This window comes from Scomber scombrus, chromosome 19 (assembly GCF_963691925.1).
Source record: "Scomber scombrus chromosome 19, fScoSco1.1, whole genome shotgun sequence".
Taxonomy (NCBI): Eukaryota; Metazoa; Chordata; class Actinopteri; order Scombriformes; family Scombridae; genus Scomber; species Scomber scombrus.
In genome coordinates, this window is record NC_084988.1 from 27,033,363 (window position 1) to 27,056,607 (window position 23,245).

At 38.2% G+C, this 23,245-nt stretch overlaps 1 protein-coding gene across 1 annotated transcript in view; it reads right to left on the reverse strand.

Annotated features, from left to right (window-relative positions):
- Positions 1-20,255, reverse strand: part of LOC134001360 (complement C3-like) — a 44,173-nt gene extending 23,918 nt beyond the window's left edge. The window contains exons 1-23 of the mRNA XM_062440934.1: positions 20,108-20,255; positions 19,100-19,295; positions 18,616-18,778; positions 18,238-18,332; positions 17,768-17,856; positions 14,153-14,235; positions 13,979-14,066; positions 13,737-13,839; positions 13,055-13,172; positions 12,697-12,812; positions 12,052-12,204; positions 11,568-11,667; positions 11,329-11,423; positions 10,999-11,193; positions 10,592-10,747; positions 10,200-10,329; positions 9,727-9,795; positions 9,245-9,442; positions 9,034-9,151; positions 8,760-8,848; positions 8,480-8,619; positions 1,242-1,454; positions 178-229 (exon numbers count right to left, since the gene is read on the reverse strand). Of these exons, the coding sequence (XP_062296918.1) occupies positions 178-229; positions 1,242-1,454; positions 8,480-8,619; positions 8,760-8,848; positions 9,034-9,151; positions 9,245-9,442; positions 9,727-9,795; positions 10,200-10,329; positions 10,592-10,747; positions 10,999-11,193; positions 11,329-11,423; positions 11,568-11,667; positions 12,052-12,204; positions 12,697-12,812; positions 13,055-13,172; positions 13,737-13,839; positions 13,979-14,066; positions 14,153-14,235; positions 17,768-17,856; positions 18,238-18,332; positions 18,616-18,778; positions 19,100-19,295; positions 20,108-20,184 (2,836 nt within the window). The 5' untranslated portion in view covers positions 20,185-20,255. The remainder of the gene's footprint in view (positions 1-177; positions 230-1,241; positions 1,455-8,479; positions 8,620-8,759; positions 8,849-9,033; positions 9,152-9,244; positions 9,443-9,726; positions 9,796-10,199; positions 10,330-10,591; positions 10,748-10,998; positions 11,194-11,328; positions 11,424-11,567; positions 11,668-12,051; positions 12,205-12,696; positions 12,813-13,054; positions 13,173-13,736; positions 13,840-13,978; positions 14,067-14,152; positions 14,236-17,767; positions 17,857-18,237; positions 18,333-18,615; positions 18,779-19,099; positions 19,296-20,107) is intronic.
- Between the last annotated feature and the right edge of the window lie 2,990 nt (positions 20,256-23,245).

Genomic DNA, 23,245 nt, shown 5'->3' on the forward strand with positions numbered 1-23,245 from the left:
GTTATTGCGGGAATTGGTTGCAGGTCTCTTTCTCCTGCTACTTATTATTACTATCTTTTTATTTTTTAATCATGCTGATAGAAATGGTCGGACAGCGTTCCCCCGTGTCCCCGCCCACTACAGTCCTGGTTGTGCCCATACTGTAGCAATTTAATGGTTACAAATTATCACACAAACCTTTAGGGTTCAGAGTTATAATTTTAAAAGGTTCAGCCAGTTCCCCTTCAGGCTGAAAAACAAAGTTTAGTTGTTATTTCTGTTTTTCTTATTTCCAGTTGCATTTAAAAAGACTGATACACAGCAATAGTCTTCTTAACATGGATCAAAATTAAGCCCCAAAAGATGAGTATTTCCCTTTACTGACAATGACTAATAAGTAGGGGTGTGACGATACACTCAGCTCACGAGACGAGACGTGATTTTAACTTTTTTTTTTAAGAAAACTTCAATGAGGAAGTACATGACTGTTCTTTTATTTAAAATTCACAAAATGGAAATTGAATTGAAATGTTTTAACTAATCATCTTGTAATGAATTACTTGTTTCTACTTTCTAAATATATAATTATCATATGCAGTATGCAGCACTGTAAAAGGTTTCCCTATATAGATATTTTATAGATGGATCATTTTGGTATTTATGGAAATAACAACCATAAATACAAAAGTTAGATACAATCACAAATACCAAATATATAAATATATACATATAAATTAAATAAAGAATCCAATTATCACAAATTATAACATATTGCTAATAAAAAAACACAGAAATAAAAGTAAATTGCACAAATCCTGTATCACATGAATACACAAGTAGAACAACATATAAAATGTGTTATAATTTGGTAGTGTGACTCATTTTACTTTTGTCATCATTAGGCTTCCATAGATGCACTAGATTCCCTGCTCCTCCTACTTCAGGCTCTCAGTGTAGAGACCTGAGGTCAACTTATCACTACTCCTCTCCTACTACTGACTGAGATCTTCTCAACAGGTAGAAGCTGCAACAAGGTTAATGATCCACACGTGACATTATAAAGAGAAGACATGACGTGTGAATGAGTGGGTTTTTTCCCTTAATTATAGCTTCGCGAGACAAAATTCACTTCAACGAGAAATATTGCGCGTTTTCGTCTCGCGAGATCTCGTCACACCCCTACTAATATGACATTGATCTAAATGAAGTGGCTACATGGGGCAACAGTACTGATTGTATGCAAATCACTGAAAGCCTCTTACCACCACCAGCAGTGACTTCATGATTCCGTCGCTGACAAATGCGTTTTTAACAGCTGCTTTGACCTCTATTTGGTATTTTCCTTCCTTCATAGGAATAATAATAAAGGGTACAGATCGTGTTGTTTCTTGGCCAATTTCAACCTCTTGACGATACCTTCCTTTCTTAGATGCTGAACTGCACACATGCTCTTTCTCAATCAGATCCAAACGCACCTTGAAAACAAAGCAAAGATGGGGAAAGAAAATGAGGTACACACTGCAAAAAAATGCCAGCTAAAATATAGGAAAAAATACTTAATTCCAGCAGAAACTGACTCAGTGCAAGTGAAATCATCTGTCCATGCAGCAAGATCATTTTACTTGACAAAATATCCTAAAATAAGCAAGCTCTGGTAAGTTTCCAAGGGTTTGAAATCAGTACAAAAATACTGAATTTTTGTTAAACTTTCTTGATCAGATTGCCACATCACAGTAACAAGTGAGATACACTAAACATGTGTAAATTATTCTTGTGTGGTTACTTTAAACAAGATGGCTCATATTAATACAGGTGACTGTTTATATGGAAATCACATACAGTGTTACTGTAGGCAAAGCTGAGAGCGTACATTGAGGACCAATCCCGGGCTCCAGATGGGCCAAGTAAATTCAACGTGAAGTGATCAACCAGTATAAGTCCATGTGACTTTCTTGACTGACCAAACATCTCACAAGAAGCTGGTTCAGTAAGAAAAGTTGTTAAACTGTTACGTTTCTTTGAGTGACCAGCACAGGAATTACAATTACCAACAAAAACTAAGCAGACACATTAAACAACATAAATCATAGAGTAACATTTGAATTTGAGAAAAACGGCAAACTTAACAGCACATTTTAATACTACTCTATTCACTGCAATGCATAATAGGAATGCGGAAGCATGAAAGTAAGCTATGTACCCAGCAGCTTAGACATATATACGTCTATGCCCAGCAGTAGTGCCAGTGCTGAACAGAGTTTGAGCCGTCTGTGCCTCATTAAAACATATTTACACTCGTGCATGGATGACGCCAGATTGTCTAATTTCATTTTGCTGCGTGTGGAGCGGGACGTAAATACTGACAAGAATAAAGTGGTTGGCAGGTTTGCCACCATGAAAGAGAGGAGGATGAAGTTTTAAAAAGGGACCATGATTGGGGTGATTGACCTATGGCGAGATGTTCACCCATCAGAACGAGACTACACTCATTATTCTAACCCACATGATGTATACTCGAGAATTGATTACTTTGTTATTTATAAGAGGGACCGCCATAGAGTACAGCAGTGTGAACATGGAAATATTGACTTATCAGATCATGCCCCTATCCTGTTAACAATTCAAATAAACAACAGCCCAAGAAATACATTATGGAAACTAAACTCCAGTATCCTTAATGATCAGCAATTCAAAAGACAAATAAAAAGAGAAATAGAACAGTTTTTACAAGAAAACAACAATAATGAAGTTACCTCAGAAATAGTATGGGATACACTTAAAGCTGTCTTCAGGGGGAAAATAATCTCATATTGTGCAAAAAAAAAGAAAGAAAGACAAGAAAGTCTAGCAAAATTAACTAGAGAACTGGAAGAGCTTGAAACAAAACACAAAAGGACTTAAATCGGAACATTGAGTTGCAACTAAAAGAAACCAGGAAGGCGATAAACACCTGGTACACCCAAGAAACGCAAAAAAAAAAGTTCTTCACAAAACAAAAATACTATGAGACGGGCTCAAAGTTCGCAAAACTGTTAGCAAGAAAACTACAAAAACAGAAAGCAGACAGCACTATTCACAAAATCAGGGATCCAATTACAAAGGATCTGGTATATAAAAGAGAAGAAATACAATCAGCCTTTCAAAAATATTACAAAGAACTATACTCCCAATCACGATTAGAGGAAGAACAAAATACTAGAACATTTTTAAACTCTCTTAACCTACCTATCTTAAACGAAGAGCAAAATAAAGAATTAACTGAAGAAATAACAGAACAAGAATTAGACAAAGCCATATCAAGGCTAAAAACCAACAAGTCACCTGGACCAGACGGATTCTCGTCCGAATGGTACAAAGCCTTCAGGACCGAACTAAAACCATATCTCCTTCACATATTCAATAAAGCTTTAAAAGAAGGAAAAATCCCACCAACATGGAAGGAGGCCACTATAACAGTCATACCCAAAGAGGGAAAAGATAGATTAGAATGCGGCTCGTTCAGACTAATCTCAATTCTCAATATCGATTACAAACTATACACATCGATTCTCGCAAGACGAGTTGAAAAAGTTCTACCCCAGCTCATCCATACAGATCAGACCGGATTTGTTCCACAGAGACAGACACACGACAATATAAGACGATCACTACATGTATTAAGCCATATTCAAGAACAGAAATTATAGGCTTTACTCGTTAGTTTGGACGCAGAGAAGGCCTTCGACTCAGTGAGCTGGGGGTTCTTATACCTGGTCCTTGAGAAATTCGGCTTTCACAAGAGTTTTGTTAATGCAATTAATTCATTATATAACAACCCTACTGCCAGAGTTAAAATAAATGGGCACCTATCAAAGACCATTAAACTAGAACGAGGTACAAGACAAGGTTGTGGGATGTCACCTCTTCTTTTTGCTCTCTTCATAGAGCCATTAGCCCAATGGATCAGGCAGACAGACAACATCAAAGGAATTAACATAAGTAATGACAAACACAAGGTGGCGCTGTACGCAGACGACATCTTGGTGTACCTAACTGAACCATCTAAATCTCTCCCCAAATTATTTAAATTACTAGAACAGTATGGTAAATATGCAGGATACAAGCTAAATATCCAAAAGACACAAATTTTAAAACTTAATTACAACCCACCTATAGAGCTCCAAAAGAGATTCCATATGAAATGGGACCAAGAAGCAATAAAATATCTTGGAATATTATTGCCAAAAGATATAACCACAACTAAAAAAATAAACTATGACCCACTTATAAACAAATTAAAAGCAGATATTGCAAGATGGAACTCAAATCCATTTATGAGTTTAACACAAAGAATAGAATCAATTAAAATGAACATCCTTCCTAGGATTTTATATCTGTTTCAGGCTCTCCCCCTCGAAATTAAATCCCAACAATTTAATGAGTGGGACAAAATTCTTTCAAGATTCATCTGGCAAGGGAAAAAACCAAGAGTAAGATTTAAAATGTTGCAACTCCCCAAAAAAGAGGGTGGAATGGCAGTCCCACATTTAAGAAATTACTTTTACTCAACTCAGATCAAGCCATTATTAAATGTATGTAATCAGGAATATAACGCAAGATGGAAGGATATAGAAAAGACCTTAATTAGGGATTCCCCAATTCAAGCAGTGTTAGGTAATAAGGAAATGAAACAAACAATAAGTAAACTAAAAAACCCATGGCTGAAGTTCCAACTTAAAATCTGGAACACAATCAAAACAGAATATAAATTACTGGATACATTATGGTTCATCAGATGGATTGCATATGATCCTGACTTCAAACCAAACCAATTAGACCTCAGATTCAAAACCTGGACAAGCAAAGGGATCTCAACATTCTACTCACTTACAAATAAAGGAATACTAAAAGACTTCCAAACGCTAAGAAGAGAATTCTCCTTAGAACAGCAGGACTTTTACAGATTCTTGCAACTTCGTAATTATTTTGATAAATGCAACAAATCACTTCCCGTAGACCTAGAGGATGCAATATTAAAAGAATTCTTGAGGTCATACTCAATTGAATCAATTAAAGGCGCCATCTCAAGGTTGTACAAAGGCCTCCTAACAAAAAAACCATACACCACAGAATATATCAAAAATAAATGGGAAAAAGAAGGACAACTTGACATAACCAAAGAAGAATGGCTTAACTACCTTAAAATTCTGTGGAGATGCACAAGTGCACACACATGGAGGGAATTTGCGTGGAAGTGTTTGATAAGATTTTTCACTACTCCAAAGATGAAAATTCATAACACAGGGGAAGACCCCATATGCTGGAGAGGATGTGGAGGTCGAGATGCAAATCATTGGCATATATTTTGGAAATGCCCAGGGTTGCAGAATTTTTGGTCAGATGTTCATAAAACAATGGAGGATATATTTCATATACAGATACCCAACCAATTTGAAACCTTTATCTTCGGCAAATCAGATTTTATTATTGGAAACACTAATAGATATCTTTTTATAATTATGGTAACTGCTAAGAAAAATATCACTAGACACTGGCTTCACCCCGAACCTCCTACAGTGAGTGAATGGATGGACACGGTTGACGACATATATCGAATGGAAAAAGTTACACACTCACTTAATCTACAGATGGACAGATTTAATAAAATATGGTCAAAGTGGATCTCCTTTGTTGAAAAAAGACGACCTAACTGAAGGGACACGACAGAATGATCCTTATTAAACAACAAAACATTGGGGTCTTTCCTTATCTGAACACACAAAAAGAATATAGGCTACTACTGCTAGTTCAACCTCCCATATGTGTTGATATTCTCTAATCAACCTGTGTTTTTCTAATATACATCCCAGTTCTTATGTTTCTTCTGTTCTATTGAAGTTAACTAAAAAAAAAAATATTTTTTTTTTTCATTGCTGGTATTGTGCCATATCTTAACTAAATATTTTATTGTTTTGGGGGTAAAAAAAAAAAAAAAAAAAAAGAAGCACTACAGAGTTAATAATACAGTATTAAACATGTGACTACCAAATGTCAACTATTTAAAAAAAAAAAAAAAAAAAATCATATTTGTAAGATTTTGGTCGTCTTTTATTTTCATTTATTTATTATTCATTTTTAATTTTCTCATTGTTGGTATTACGCTATATCTTAGCAAAATATTATTATTATTTTTTTTTTTTATTTTTTTTTTAGGGGTTTTTTAAAAAGTGCCTAGATTAGAAAAGTGACTACCAAATGTCTACTGAATCTTTGGTTTTGTTTTTTTTTGGTTTAAGAAAAAAAGAGGGGGGGGGGGGACAAAAACAAAAAACAACTGGTTTATACCTGTGCAACACAGGTGTGTTCATCGTAGTACCTAATATGTTGTACACGCTCTTCAGTAAGGCTGAGGTTTATGTGGAGCAGTAAAATCGTCCTCTACTTTCGAAAGTGATAAATTGTTCTGTGTGGTTTTGAAAATACTCAGTACGCCACTGTTAGACTTTGTTCTTTACATTTACTTCCTTTAACAAGTGTAATGGATGTTTCATATGTGTACTGTACCTTGCATTGAATAAAAATTGTAAATTAAAAAAAAAGAAAAAAAAAAGGGACCATTATTTGTATTATGGAGGATCAAAATGGACTGAACTAAACCAGCAGACAGAGCAGGCTCTGTTCAGCAACAAACAACTGTTAAGTAAAATAGTTTAATAATTTACAATTTGGTTGTGAAGAAGTCAGTCAGAATGTTAGATTATTCTGTTGTTTTCCTCCATGTGTACTCCATCTTAGCACTCTGTGTCACTGCCTGCAGAGTTGTAGACCGACTGTATGTTAAAACATGCCTGATATAGTGCTGTAGACTGTCGTGTCTATTACGTTTATGTTAGGAAAGTGTTTTCGTGCCAATAAAAGATTAACTTTGTGATATAATTGCACATAGGAATGGCCCTGGGTAGAAATGTATCATGAGTTCTGATTGAAGTCAAAGACCTCTTCCATACTGTATATTTTACATTATTTTGTAAAAGCCAGTTACATGTTGGTTTTGTTTTTGCAGCTTGTTCCATTGCCCTGGTCGCCAAAGAGTGGTAACAGTCCTTACAATTTGATTACTTTATCCTTGTAATTTCAATTGTGAAATGGTGATACAGTTCATGTCAGGTGTCAGGCTGATCAAATTTGATAAAATATGACTACCAGTCTACCAATTTAAGCTTTAAGCTTCTTGCTTTTCCAGTGACATTATTTGTATGAAGCTGGGTTCACCTGTGTTTCAGCAGTGAAAATCAAAGTGTCCATTCAAGTTGAAGCATGGTTGGGCAATTACCTTTGAATAAAATGGTTTGTTTTTTTGTAAATATGTCTATCTGTCATTCTTAAATCAAGCAATTGAACTTGAGTGTGTGTCACTGATCTTGAAACAAGTGTTTGTCTAGTGAAAAAAATTGATTCTGGATGTGTTTCAACTTTTTTTTACCAATAAATAATTAAGTGTAAGCTTTCCTGACTAATTAAGACAAATAAGAAATATTCATGCTAAATTTAAGAATATACAGACTCAAAAGTAGAAACTAGTAAATAACAAGACAAATAATCTCATATTTCCTGATTTAAGGTTTTAAATCTTGTCAAGACGAGAAGAATTTACAGTGCATGTAGTTGATCAAGGATAAAGATCCCATCCCACAGTAGCAGATGATGGTCAAGTATGTTTAGCATCTACAGATAATTTCATGTCACGTTTGACAATTATCTATAGAATAACAACATTATGTCTGTCTCAAAGGACAATGTGTATCATTTAGGTGCATCTAGTAGTGAGGTTACAGAATCTGACAGAAAACACCCTCCACCTACCAAGTGTGTAGGAGAACCTATGGAGACTGAAACTCACAAAAACAGGCTCTCTCTCTCGAGCCAGTGTTTGGTTTGCTGGTTCTGGGCTACTGTAGAAACATGGCGGTGCAACATGGTGGCCTCAATTCAAGAGGACCCACTCCCTATGTAGATATAAAGTGCTCATTCTAAGGTTACAAAAACAAGTTCTTATTTTCAGGTGATTATACAAAAATTAAAACACACCTATTAATAAAATATTCTGTTTCTACTAAGTATGTTCCGCTACTTGCCACTAGATTCTATACACTGCACCTTTAAATAGGGACTTGCATCATTATATGTAATAATAATGATCAATATTAGTTAAAGTCCTTTAACAATGCAGTCCCCATTTGAAGAAAATGTAATGCTTTAAACTGTTTCCCTGAGGATCAATTTGATCTTGAATGGAAAGGTAACAGTGAATATTGCAGTGAGATATCATAATTATCAAAGACGGGAGAAAATCTTTCTTGCATTACTTTCATTTATAATTTCCCTTTTTGCCACATTGTATGTCGGTCCAATATTTAGTATTGTTTTTGCCCTTCTGTTGGCAAACTCTCCATTAAAATATAATTATTAAATGTCATGGCTGAAAGACACAAAACACCAGAGCAGAGTAGCATAGACTTACTGTGATAGAGTCTGGGCTGTAGTTGTGGAGTATTGCCTTAATTTCTATCTGCTCTCCACGGACAGCAGAGTAAGGCAGCCTGAGATCAATGAAGAATTGTTTCTGTACAATTACCTCTAACGGCTCGCCAACACAGATTCCTTAAAGATGGGAGTGATATTTAAAAAACAACAGAAGAAAAAAAAGTGGGGGATAGAGAGACAGTAAAATAGAAGGCTTTTAGTTTTAATGAGGCACACAAATTAAAACACAAGACAGATTTTAGTCACTGAATCCTCACCATGAGTTCTTGAAAGACTAATGCCAGTGAACTGCCAGGTTGTGATGGAGTCTTGCAGAGGATAATTTTCCTCAAAAGATGTGGTAGCACTGAAACATAGAACAGTGTAATCAGGTTGACAGGTAAAAGGTGAGTGTCATGAAATTAGTTATCAGTGTATTTGTGTGTGCTTACAGATGTCAGTTGACTCACCAATTAAGGCAATTGGGCAGTTTGTTATCTGAAATTTTAGCTGTGGCATGATTTTAAAGTTTGTATATTTCTGTTGCCTCACCAGTTAGGATTTCTTTGATGGCAAGCAGGCAGTTTAATATCTAGCCAGTTCCAACTTTCTGGGAACTTGGTGCGGGAAACAATGTCATTGCTGTCCAAGTAACTGTCATCTTCCTCACCTGATGCAGAGATTTAAAAAAGGTTTTCACTGAGAGACAGTGATTATTTTCTAACTACCTCTATGACCATGGATAGCAAGAATTGTCTCTTACTGCGAGCCAATACAAGGCTGTCATGCCTCCTCTCATCTCGCTGACTTTCCAGCTCCTTGCAGCAGTGAAGGAAGGCCTCGACACAGACTATACCGTCAGTGATGTACTCGCTGCGCACCTCACAGGTGTATGAGAGGGGGGTGTCCTTCATGCCATCCAAACAACAGTCACGTTGTAGTCCTTTTTTATACTGACTCGCTGGAAAAAAGGAAGATTGCAGAAGGAAAGAGGCGGAGGTGAAAAGGTATGGAGAGCAAGAAGATGGTGATGGACAACTGCACAGTTATTCAAAATATAAACATGTTTGTAAAATGAAAATACATTTACAGAACAAAAACAGAAACATGAATTGTGCTTCAATCTTTCCACTGATACACAGAATTGCAAAGACAAATATTGTTTGTAATTACAAACATTTCGGAGAGCTGTGTCGCAGAGGGGGACTGAATATTTGATTGGTTAATTTGAGCTATGGTTCTTACCTAAGCTGGTTATAACTTCTGTTATAGTAATGGCTCGTTTCCTCCTGCTGGGGGCCGGACATTTCAATTCTGGAAACGAAACACATACCAGATCTTTGAAAGAACTCAACAATGTTAAATTTAGGCTTGAGTACTGCATGGTGTCTGTGATGTGGTGCTGATGAAGATAGATTCAGTGAGGTCATTTAGCCATTGCATATATTATTTGTTGGATTGTTATCAAATATAATGTAATTAGGGTGAAACAACCATGGGAAGAGTAGCCCCTGAAAATTGTGGCTTTGCTGACCTCTAGTGGTTAAACTTTCTCTCTTGCTGCAGAGATGCACAGGTGTTTTCAGTGACACAGTGACATCACCTTTAGCTTAGTTAGTATGACTAAAGGTGCACATGTGTGATCACACCAAAGCTGGGTTGGGTTGGGAATGTGATAAGAAGGAAAAACAATGAGACTACAGAATAAGTAGTGTCACCTAGTCTGTGTGCGGTCCCAGAAGCAGTGCTAGACTCAAATAACAGCCCAGCATCATAGAACACACTCATGCTGTCTTTCCCTCCACCTGGTGTGCAGCCTGTGTCGTACTTCTCTACCATGTCCCACACCTGAGCAGCAAAATGCAAACACACAAGGGTTAAGTAAGATGGATGTATCAGTAAACACATGACAAACTGCAGGCCAAAAATCTGCTGCATGACAATATCCTATCCTGTGTAAAAGTGACTAACACACTTGTACACTGTGTACCAATTTGTTCTTTAGAAATACAGAAAAGTGAACACATGTATAAGTTATTTATCTTTGTCTTACACTTAGATTTGAAATGAATTCCCTTTAAATAGCTTAGAAAATACAGATAGAAATTGCCTTTTTCTGGGTGAGACGGTGCTTGTTGTTGAGGACGTAGACGCCTTTGTCAACTGCCACCAGTCCTACTGTGGCCCCTGGGTCTCCTGTTATCCTCAGACCAAACATCTTACGAGGCTCATAGGATGCAACAGAGCTTTTTGATTCCAGCGTCAGCTAAATGTGAAGTGAAGGGCAATGAAGGGAAAAATATCAAAAAGTGTGTGGTAGATGTGCACGTTGCAGAAAAAAAAAAAAGAAACTTTAACCAGGTGCTGGACCAAAGAAAGGACAGTGAAGGAAACATGCAGATTAGTATTTGTTAAAGCAGTTACAACACTATATCACAGAACTTCATCATCTTGAGTGTGGGTGGGTTTTTTTGTCCACCCTTATTAGTTTAACTACTTCAGTGTTGTGTGCCTCACCGAGCCCATACAGGTGTCCTTGACATCCACCCAAACAGAGTCTGACACCACTTCATTTTCATTTGTATGGTAGTAGGCTATGATGCGGAATGATGGCAGCATGTCTTTTTGGATGGGAAATGGGGGCAGGGAAATCACTATGTTTCCATCCATCTTGTAATGGCCATGTTTCACCAGCTGACCTCTGCTCAGGATCTGATGGGAACAGATTTAAACATCAGCACTTATCTAAAATGCATGCATATAATACACAAGTTGTGTGAAGCCAAACAAATACATGTGCATGTGCACAATGCACAAAAACATGCACAGGAGCAAAGCATCTCTCACCAGGTATGTGATGTCTGGATTATGGTTTTGCTGCCCGTTGAAGTTGAGGTTGATTTTCATGTTATCTCCTAATTTAAGCTCAGCTGTATCCACCTCTGCAGAAATTACACTTTGTGATTATTGTGATTATATTATAGACACTTAAAAGATATTGTGCTTTGCATTAAGGCAGCACTGTCACTGTCATTCACACCATCGTTTTACTACATTATTTGATGTTGTTTCAGGAGGACCCTTACCGATGTGGATGTAATTGTTGCTTTTAGTTTTATATGGGACAGCAATCATGGTGGCTGTTGCTTGCCTTTCAAGTGAAATACCACTATCATTGGTCTTTGCCTGCAATTAAAACATAGAAATAAGCATACACACACAAACACAGTTAAATAAAGAAATCCTTTCCTATCCAATACTTCACTAGTGTAGCTCAGACTAGAAAAAGTAAAATCAATTGAAGAAATGACAAAACAACATATAGCCAGATGAACATCAGTTGAGAGAACGTCAACATGCTTGTATTACTGGCTTACAAGTTTGTAATGATCTAGTCATTTTTCCAGCAGAAACAGAACCACATTAACCTTCATTTAGAGTTAAGTTTCTGGCCACCTGATGAGTGTGAATTAAGGTTCACTCTCCTTTTAGCTCAAAAACTGTTTTAATTTGCCAAACCTGACTGTAATGCCAAAGGGTTGAGACTTTAAAAACATTTTGGAGACTTACGATGATGTTCAGATTGTCTTTTCCTGCCACTGTATTGATGGTAAGTTTAGTTATGCCGTTGGCTGCAGTGATGCCCTGCACCTCACGATAACCTTCCCTTACAACCACCCTAACACGATTTGCTGGAGTCTTATCAGGATTCAGAACTTCAACCTACCATCCAAGACACAAACAGCTGAACAGTCAGAAAAACACTGAAGTACCTCATTAAAAGACATTTTATCAATGGTAACATAATGCTACCAGTATTAGGACTTCATGGTTCAACAGTCATCATGTTAAGTAAAATCCTATGTCGGGCTAGTAAATCCAGCAACTTACTTGTCTGAATGGGCAAGTGGTAAAAAAAAAAAGGGATTAAAAGAAATATGTTTTCATCATTTTTTATGCTTTCATTCTCTGGTAAACAGCATAGCCCCGTTGCATCACAGAATATTGGCATGCAATCAAGAACAAACAAACATCCCTCAGGATTATGTGAGCATTGTCAAATAGACAGATCAGTGAAGTGTGTCATTTTTTACAGATTGAGGAATTGCACTAGTCATTTGCTCAAACAGTGACTGTGTTTCAGTTGTGAAATGTTTCATGTTCAAGAAAATTAACCTTGGTTTCATTTTGCACAGATGTAAATGTGTACTTTACCGCCATATTAAATGTCATTCCTGGTTTGAAATATTTGGGTGTTTTCTTGAAGGTGATGGTGTAAGGTGAAGTGACAATCTTGATACCTCTCAACTCTGCCGCCACCATTTCACTACCTGTGAAACAGAGAAACACAAACACACAAACACACACACACATTACTGAAGAATTGTTTGTTTTATTCATGCCTAATTGACACAGAAAAGCTGTAAATCCATTCAATTTCTGACTTACTTTTTGTCACATGACACATGACTTTCACTCATTTAAGATTAATTTGAAAACTGTTGTGCTGATAAATCATATGATTCACACATGATCATACATACTGAACAGATAGAAACAGTGTCTTTCTCACCACTCTCCGTCAGCACACTGACAGCTACATACAAAGGATTCCCCACCAGCTCAGTGATATTAAAGGTCTCTTCGATGTGCTGTCTCTTCAGTTTGACCCGTCCAGCACCGTGCCTGATCTAAATGGTGAAAGGTAAATAGACTATACTTATATAGCAATTTTCTAGTCTTTTCGACTAGTCAAAGCACTTTTACACTACATGTCACATTCACACACATTCATACACTGATGGCAGGAGCTACCACACAGGGTGCCAACCTGCTCATCAGGAGGGAGACTAACCATTCACACACTGTCTTTTCGGGAGCAATTTGGGGTTAAGTATCTTGCCCAAGGACATCATCGAACGGCCAGTCTTCCGATTGGTGGACCACCGCTCTACCTCCTGAGCCACAGCCACCCCATAACACCAGATATCTAACTATTGCTGTATTATCTAACACTATATAATGTAGGATAGAAATGTAGGTTAGTAGTAGGTCAGTAGATACTTTGTTTGGCGTGTAAATTCTTATGTCACTCTGGTTTAATTCTGAACATGAATACCTCCCTCTGAATGTAACAGTTATAACTGTAGACATATGGACAACAGTAAAATCCCAGAATGTTTTCATGTTTTGCAGATTTTGTAGCACTTTGGGTTTATGCTTGTGATGTAACAAAAGTGTTAGTATTTGCTCACCGGCACCCTCTGAAGAGAGCTGGGGAAGCTCCTCTTTTCACGCTCCATCACAACCCCGAATACCACATAGGCTGTCCCATCCACCTCTTTACCAAACAGATACCTAAAACCACAAGAGAAGACATTGTAAGCCCACAATCAAATAAAAACAGGACAGAGTTACAATAGGAATAGTCAAAACACCCTTAACGTTCTCTATCAAGCCCATTTTCTATATCCACAAAACAAAAACCTGCACATACGTAGCTTTAATTTCGACGGTAAAGTCATTGCTGTCCACATAGAAGAAGGCGAACTCAGGTATCAGTTTGACCTCAAAACTGGGCAACACTGAAACATTGGAAACATTTTATTGAATGTCTAATTGGGTCAAAAGTAAGTCAATTTAAATAACAGTTTGAGTAAGAGGGACTTACCATATTCTTTGACCTCAAACTCTGAAGAGTAACTCTGCTGTGGGTTGCTGTTGAACTTGGCAACCACTTTCCAAAGTCCACGACTACACACGCGCACACACACACACACACACACACACACACACACACACACAGTAAAAGGTTAGCATATTCGTAACACAGGAGTCCACACCTCAGACTGAAGTTATTTATGTCTTCTACAAGTTGAGATATAAATAAATAAGATGCTAACAGTCATTTTTAGTGCCCTACATTTATGTTGGCTGACTAAACAATAGTTAGAAAAGTTGCAGTACCTTCTACTATGATTCATTTACAATTAACAATGAAATTTCGTCATTTTAGGGGCAAGGCCACTTGGCCTTTTGTGTTGTCAATTTTTTGAGGGCAGAAAGGCCATAAAATAAAACAATGATTTTAAGTCCACGTCCATAATGAATTTAATTTAAGGACTAATGACGCTTCTGAAGAAGATTGGAGTCTCATTTGAAACTGTCAAGCAGGTAAAGAAACATCTCCTACACTTTTTAACCACAAGAGGGTGGGGGGTGCCTTTGATGAAGTCTCCTGGTCGGCCGGTGATAGATTGGTGTCAAACTGTCATTATAACCCGTCCGAGCGGTTCAAGCCTGAAATTCAGTTTTCAAAATAGGGGGGATTCCCTCTTTAAATGCTTCGTATAGGGGGGATTTTAATTTGTTGGGGGGGACTGTAGGCCGCACCGTGTCCTATTCTTACCACAGATTGTATTCTGTCACTTTCCTTCAATTTAAGTTATTCTCTGAACTATATTATATAGTAATTAGTTATTTAGTATACACTTTAGTAGTTTTATTCTCTGAACTACAGTCACCTGCAATTTCATTAGGAACACATGTGCAATATAATTCAATCCAATACAACAGCTCTGCTATAAATTCTGCTTTTTTTAAAGTTTATACATTTTCAGTTTTTGTTGACATTGTCAAAAAAGTGATAATTCTACTTTGTTTATTACTGAGGTTGTACTAAGTGGTGGTTGTGTACTTGGGTGCATTACATTGAATGGTGTTCTTAATATTTTGCCCTCCTCACCTATGTTAATGGAGTGGACAAAATATTAGGAACACCTTTCAATATAATGCATCCTAATGCGCCACAATCACTCAATAATGAACATTAAGCAGAATTTTCACCTTCTTGTCAAAAAATGTATAAGCCTCATAAATGTAGAATTTATAGCAGAGCTGCTGTATTGGATTAAATTAGATTGCACAGGTTAGGCCAGTGAGTCTATTTTATATAGTTAACTTATTCTCTGAACTATATTTTATAGTAATTACAAGTTATATAGTATTATACAGTTAAGTAGTGATAGTCAGTTTCAGTAGCATCACGTTTTTGTTGAATCTGCCTCACTCTCTCTTCTGTTGAATGAGAAACATCTGAGTGACTTAATATTGGCGTTTTGTAACATCAGCTGATAAAACGCGCAGCACCGCAGCATTTTACACAGTGCACCGTTAATATCACCTGTTTAGTTGGAGCCGTTCATATACTCTGAGCCGGTTAGCCTGAAACTTGTTACTATGGCAACGTCAGTTACCTGTCTGAGGATTAACGTTGTTAATGTTGACATCACATGGCGCTGTTTTCATTAGTTTTTCGGACTCCGCTGTTTTTTGGTGAGCAGGTTCTGCCTCAGATGATGTAGATTTATGTTTTAACCAGCGGTCTGTGTGTGTTTCCTTAAACTTAATATCACTGTTAGCTTGTCTGTGTTTGTTTCCTTAAACTTAATATCACTGTTAGCTTGTCTGTGTTTGTTTCCTTAAACTTCAATGTTAGCTTGTCTGTGTTATGCTAGCGGGAGGTACAGAGAGAGCTACAGGTGTGTTCAGGGTCGAAGTCAGACAGTCGGACACAGCAGTTCCGTCCAAGAGGCAGACTAGAAAACCGCAAAATCAACTGGGGCAGTGCGGGCGGTGGCATCAAGGCCACTGTGGCCTCAGGGCAGATGTGGCCCTCGTGAAATTCCTACCCTATCTGTACATAAAATAAAATTGGAGCCAGCAGCTAGTTAGCTTAGCTTAAAAGACTGGCAACAGAGGAAAACAACTAGCATGGCTCAGTCTGTAGGAAACAAAATTACAACAATTATAACTATTATTTATGTATTTATCTTCTTCTGGCCCTTCCCCTACCTTTGTAGATATTCTGATGTAATGCAACTACGTGGGTGTGTGTATTATTATATTTCCTGTGTTTATGTATGTACTGTATGATACAGTACATTCATAACATATCCACAGATATGTTATGTGCGGGGGGGGGGGGGGGGGGGGGGGGGGGGGGGTTTGACATCATATACTATAAGCAAGATATGATAATCACTTTATCTAAACTGACTATTTATTAATAACTGTTATTCATTTAATTGAAATATTGCTTATCGAAGTAATAGTTTAACTCCCTGGCTGATGACATCCTCTGGCATAATTCATGCTCAGTCATTTTTGTTTTTATTTCTGTGACGGCGCAACAGCTGAGACAGCGTTCACAGCACGGGTCATTTTTCCTCATTCTTTGTCTTTCTCAGGACCTTTAATTCCACTAACACTAAATAATAATGTGTTTCTGTTGATCTATTTCTGAGAGCGGGACCTCAGTCTGAGAGCTCGTAAAGTTCTTATTCTTAGTCTTTAGTGCCATTTTCATGAATGGAGCTTCTCCACAACCTGCCGGTCGTCTGACCTTATATGGTATTTTGGGGGCGTCATTCATGTTAATTTACTATTCTCGGGAACGCGCGTTCATTTAGAACAGGTGGGATTCATCATGTTTACGAAGGTCATTTACGACTGTTTCCTGGTGATACGAGTGTTTGGTGAATCCGACGTGGCTCACTCGTAAATTCCACCTCACGAATAAAGTACGACAGATTTAAGAAGAAAAATACGAACATTTTCTTGCATCTGGCCCATTGTGTCTCATTTGCGGGCGTCAGGGAGCCGCTATCAACATGCGGGGAGACTCCCGGAACATCCGGGAGAGTTGGGATGTCTGTTTGTATTTCCAACACAGGAACATATTCTTCTGCGCCTCTGACATGTTGCTGAGTCTGACTGAATGGCACATGACCAGAGACAGCCAATCAGAAGCGTCAGTATCCAAATTGCAGCTTTGGAAAGAGGATGTTCATATGAAAAAACTATTTGATAAATCCGAGCTTTTACGGCGATTTTTCAAATGTAACTAAAATTGTAATCATGGAAATTTCCAAAAGCAACTGTAATTTATTTACACATTTTCTCCCAGTAACGTAACGGATTACAATTATGTACATTTTGTAATTAAATTATGTAACGTCGTTACGTGCAATTCGTTACTCCCCAACACTGTACATGACCCCCAGCTACATGGAGACGTGTGTATTATGTCTCAATCAGAAAAAAGAAAACTTCCTGGAATCTGTGTTGGTTGCCTGGCAACTGCTAACTTGTGACATTCATGTTTAACATTGTAACATTTCCAGTCCGAAATGTTACGTTAAAAATACATAAATCCTCACTAACACCTGCCAACCAAAACAGACTGTGCAGAATGTGTGTAATTAAAGTAAAATAAAATACACACCTGACAATTTCACCCAATGGGAAATCTCCAGAGTGGATGCCTGATTTCAGAGTGACTGGCTCAAGTGGTAAAATGATGCCTTCAGGAGTCTAAAAATGCATAATTGAACAATCATTAAAAGTGAGCATTGCCATTTAACATTTATTGAATTATGTCAATATTTTAACAAGTGTGTACTATTCATAAGTCTGATCCCTTGGACACTGTAAACGTTTTTGTATGTTCTTGTCTACCTTGTCTAGAGGCTACAACTCAACCACTAGAGGGAGACATATACATTTTACAGTGAGAGGTGGGATTGACATCAGATGAGATGAAATGAAAGAAACAATGTACATTTAGGTATTTAAGAGGAATGCAGGGAGACAAGTTGGAAAGTATGGAAATTATCTAGCCTACAGTCGAACAGTGATAGATGAATTCAATATTACATTGAATTATGTGCCTATCAAAGACAAAGAATACATTACCACAAACTCAATGGAAATAGAAGCATCAGTTTGGGTGGCCTCATCAGTCTCTACAGGCTCCATACCGGGCGTCAAACCAAAGATCCTGTAACGAACTGAGACAGAGACGTTCTGAGTTTTGACTTTACTTTTCCAATTATGTGAAAATAAGCCTTATTTTTTCTGTAGTAGTAATGCAGTCACTCATTTCGAAAAATTTAAATTGTTGAAGTCAAACTTTGATCCTCAGAGAGGATTGAGTTTTTAAGAAGGGAATATGAGGAGGAGCATTTACTCATTGGTGTTTGTAATCTCTAATACTTCTCAAATTTAGATTTTTCTCTTCTCATTGTTTAATAATGTATATCTCTCACTTAAAAGACTTCATTAAAAATGCACCTGTGCTGTCGGGGGTGTAGAGGGTCTTGTCAGTCTGGATGAAGATGTAACCGGACTGGAAGGAAACTAAGACAACTTTCTCTAGCACCTGGCCAGGGAAGTGAGCTTGCAGGTTCACATACTGCTTCACCTTGGGATCCTTACTGAAGTCCCCGACAGGTATCTGAAACCAGACATTTGTGGAGGAGCACAATCAGATATGCCATGAGCAAATATAAAGCTTATATATTTGTTTGTGGCCTTGATAGAAAACACATTGATTAGGTGATTAAAGCTGCAGTCTGTAGTTTTGAGAAAATAGTGGACTTAGCCAGAAAATTTGAACGAGTAGCCTACAGCCTCCAGGTCCCTCCTCCTTCTTCTATAATGACAATTTTAGCAAATATAAAACAAAAATAGTTACAGACTGAAGCTTTAATGCAAGCAAAACAGTAATTTATTATTTATAGTATACGGAACATATGTACAAAGAGTTGTTTTTTACTGTAATTTTCCCAAAGTTCTGGAAGTTGTTTTCTTTATTAAGGAGCACAGTTTGGTCTGCCAGCTTTGTGATTTTGGTTGGATGATTCATGACCCTGATTTTGACGTGGATATCACCTTCGGAGCAATCTTGACATTCCACAAATATGTTTTCTGCTGTTCCTACCCGCAACAAGTTGGGGGCAGACATCACTTCCCTGCAGTGCAGAAGGGAGAGAGAGAAGGACTACTGCACTGAATCACATTGCAGCTCAGGATGAACGTACAGACAAACGTGGTCTTTTTTATTGTAAGATAATAAGCAACACAAATGCTAATTATAATGGTCACTGTTTAAACACAGATTTACTGCTGTAATCTGCTGTGGGTGTTTTCTTTTTTTTCTTTTTGTTCCACTTAAAGGACTTTTGTGGAGCTACAGAGGTTGAAATATCCATATATGTTCTATTTAAAAATGTCCTTATGCCCCTTAAGGTTCAATTTAGAACCACTGTTGTTTAGCCTGTGTGTTCAAAGTTTGATTAACCCAAATCTGCCCACCCAACTAGTATGGACCTCACACACCATGAGTAATCTATTTATTATCTGGACTAAAATCCAGCACTGGATCAATACTATTTGCTTGTCTCTGGTGTAATGCATCACTTTGCAAACTCAGAACAAATGTGGGCCAACTTGCTGGCATCATTTGAAAGACCACATTACCTTGACTTATGAGACTGCAAACTGATCTGCTGACTATTATGTAAGACACAAGCAAAATCAGTAGTGCGTATGTATTTTAAACAAATACTTGCACAATACTTTTGTTTGTATCCATACACTTGTTAAATGAATTATAAATGCAGACAATCACTGAACTAGTTGTGCTCATTACAGTTTCTTAGCTACTTTTTGAATATGAGGAAGCTGAGCGAACAAACTGTAGTCTATATTTTGTATTTTTATGTTTTCTCTGCATTAATTCAATCTCAGGAAGAGGGTATTAAGGTAAGTTAGGTCTACTTACACTGGAGCTCCATCAGCTGGAGAAGACAGGGATGCAAAGGCCAGAGAGGCCAGCAGCCACAGTGGAGTTCTGCACATCCTCCCACCTGATCCTGCTCTGCTGTCAATGAAGACTCAATCTCTACAGTACTCTTCTTTTATTCTCCCCCACCTCTACCTGTCCTCAACACTGTCTCATCCATCCCCCTCCTGTTTGTGCAATTGCTGTATACATGTAAACACATAACAGACTTTCAGATGATTTCCCAGCAACAGTTGAGAAACTGCTCACTTCTGATAAATGATAAAGGTAAACAGTGAAAAATCAATGAGGGCTTATCACATTCTCTCTGGGGTTCGTTGTCACATGTTGGCATATACACACATGGACAAAATTGTTGGTACCCCTCTGTTAATGAAAGAAAAACCCACAATGGTCACTGAACTAACTTGAAACTGATAAAAGTAATAATAAATAAAAATGTACTGAAAATTAACCAATGAAAATCAGACATTGCTTTTGAATTGTGGTTCAACAGAATAATTTTAAAAAACAAACTAATTAAACAGGCCTGGACAAAAATGATGGTACCCTTAACTTAATATTTTGTTGCACAACCTTTTGAGGCAATCACTGCAATCGAACGATTTCTGTAACTGTCAAAGAGACTTCTGCACATGTCAACAGGTATTTTGTCCCACTCCTCATGAGCAAACTGCTACAGTTGTCTCAGGTTTGAAGGGTGCCTTCTCCAGACGGCATGTTTCGGCTTCTTCCACCGATGTTCAATAGGATTTAGATCCGGGCTCATAGAAGGCCACTTCAGAATAGTCCAATGTCTTGCTCTTAGCCATTCTTGGGTGTTTTTAGCTGTGTGTTTTGGGTCATTATCCTGTTGGAAGACCCATGACCTGCGACTGAGACCAAGCTTTCTGACACTAGGCAGCACATTTCCCTCCAGAATGCCTTGATAGTCTTGAGATTTCATTGTACCCTGCACAGATTCAAGACACCCTGTGCCAGATGCAGCAAAGCAGCCCAAGAACATAACCGAGCCTCCTCCATGTTTCACAGTAGGGACAGTGTTCTTTTCTTGGTATGCTTAATTTTTTCGTCTGTGAACTTGGAGCTGATGTGCCTTGCTAAAAAGCTCCAGTTTTATCTCATCTGTCCAAAGGACATTCTCCCAGAAGCTCTGTGGCTTGTCAATATGCATTGTGGCAAATTCCAGTCTCGCTTTTTTATGATTTGCTTTCAACTGGTGTCCTCCTTGGTCGTCTCCCATGAAGTCCACTTCGGCTCAAACAACGACGGATTGTGCGATCTGACACTAATGTACCTTGACCTTGGAGTTCACCTTTAATTTTTTTGGAGGTTGTTCTGGGCTCTTTGGTTACCATTCGTATTATTCGTCTCTTCAATTTGTCATCAATTTTCCTCCTGAGGCCACGTCAAGGGAGGTTGGCTGCAGTCCTGTGGACCTTAAGCTTCTGAATAATATGTGCAACTGTAGTCACAGGAACATCAAGCTGCTTGGAGATGTTCTTATAGCCTTTACCTTTAACATGCTTGTCTATAATTTTTATTTTGAATCTCCTGAGACAACTCTCTCCTTTGCTTCCTGTGGTCCATGTTCAGTGTGGTACACACCATGTCACCAAACAGCACAGTGACCTCTTGTAACCCTTTAAATGGGCAGACTGACTGATTACAAGTTTGAAGACACCTGTAATGCTAACTAAAGGACACACCTTAGTTTAACATTTCCCTATGGTCAAATTATTTTCAATCTTTTCTAGGGGTACCATCATTTTTGTCCAGGCCTGTTTAATTAGTTTGTTTTTGAAAATTATTCTGTTGAACCACAATTCAAAAGCAATGTCTGATTTTCATTGGTTAATTTTCTGTACATTTTTATTTATTATTACTTTTGTCAGTTTCAAGTTATTTCAGTGACCATTGTGGGTTTTTCTTTCATTAACAGAGGGGTACCAACAATTTTGTCCACGTGTGTACACATATATAGTGTTATATATTTAGTTCTTTCTTTCTTTATAATATAGCAAAATGACCAGGAACTTTGTCAGGAAGACAAACAAGGGCTAGACTCCTCCAGATGTAAAGTTCAGGACAGTCAGAGAGATGAAAAAGCATAATGTTATTATATAAGGACAAAACATGCACTTATAGGACTGATTTTTTCTGTTTCTGTTTTCTTGGTGCAGGAGATGACCTAGATCTCCATGTAGTTTGGCTGGGGAATTTGGTGTTTTATAGGAGCGGTTCTAGGAAGGGGCCAACAGGGGACAGTGCCCCCAAGTGGGCCCCACAACGAAGAATCTGCATTAATAATAAAATGACAGATTTCTTGCGATGATTTTGTACCCCTCTAACAAAAAAGCTGGCCCCTCCATTAAAACTGGACTAGAACCACCACTGGTGTTTTAGCCAACCAGGTGCAGGCATGCAGCAGCTGGCCAACGGAGAGGCTGCTGGGAAGGACAAAAGAAGATCAAGGAAGAAGAAAAAGGTGTGGACGAAAAGCCAGACAAACGCTCGGTGGAAAGGACACGAGGAAACAGGCCCAGGGAAGGACGGTTGTCACCACGAATGAAGGAGAACCAAGTACTCGGCGCAGCGAGGCAATTAGGCAGAGTTGGGAGCTCTGCTCTCGCTCATAAGTAGCCTAAAGCTACAGTACTCAGATTCTATCTGACCTGACTAATGTAAAGAGTTGTTTTGGCCACAGTTATCTGCTGGCTCTTTTCGTGTCCCTAGGCCGCCTGTACATGAGAGGGAGTCGCAAGGCCGGAGCCATACCTAAGAGAGAGACTGACAGAAGATTGAGCCAGCGCCTGTTGCAACGGACCGTCAGGACGTTTCAGCGTTATACTATCGGACTACCCCGACCGAGTTGAGCTTGTTTTATTTCTTTAAGAAGGAACTGATCAGTCCATCCATCTTGCTGAGGACCTGACCTTCTCCACTAACACCACAGCAGTCATCAAAAAACCCCAGAGGCATCTCCACCCCCTCCGGAGGCTCACAAAAGCAGGTATCCCCACTCCTCACCTCACCACCTTCTACCGGGGCACCATCGAAAGCATCCTTACATACAGCTTCACTTCCTGGTTTGGGAGCTGCAGGGCTTACGAACAA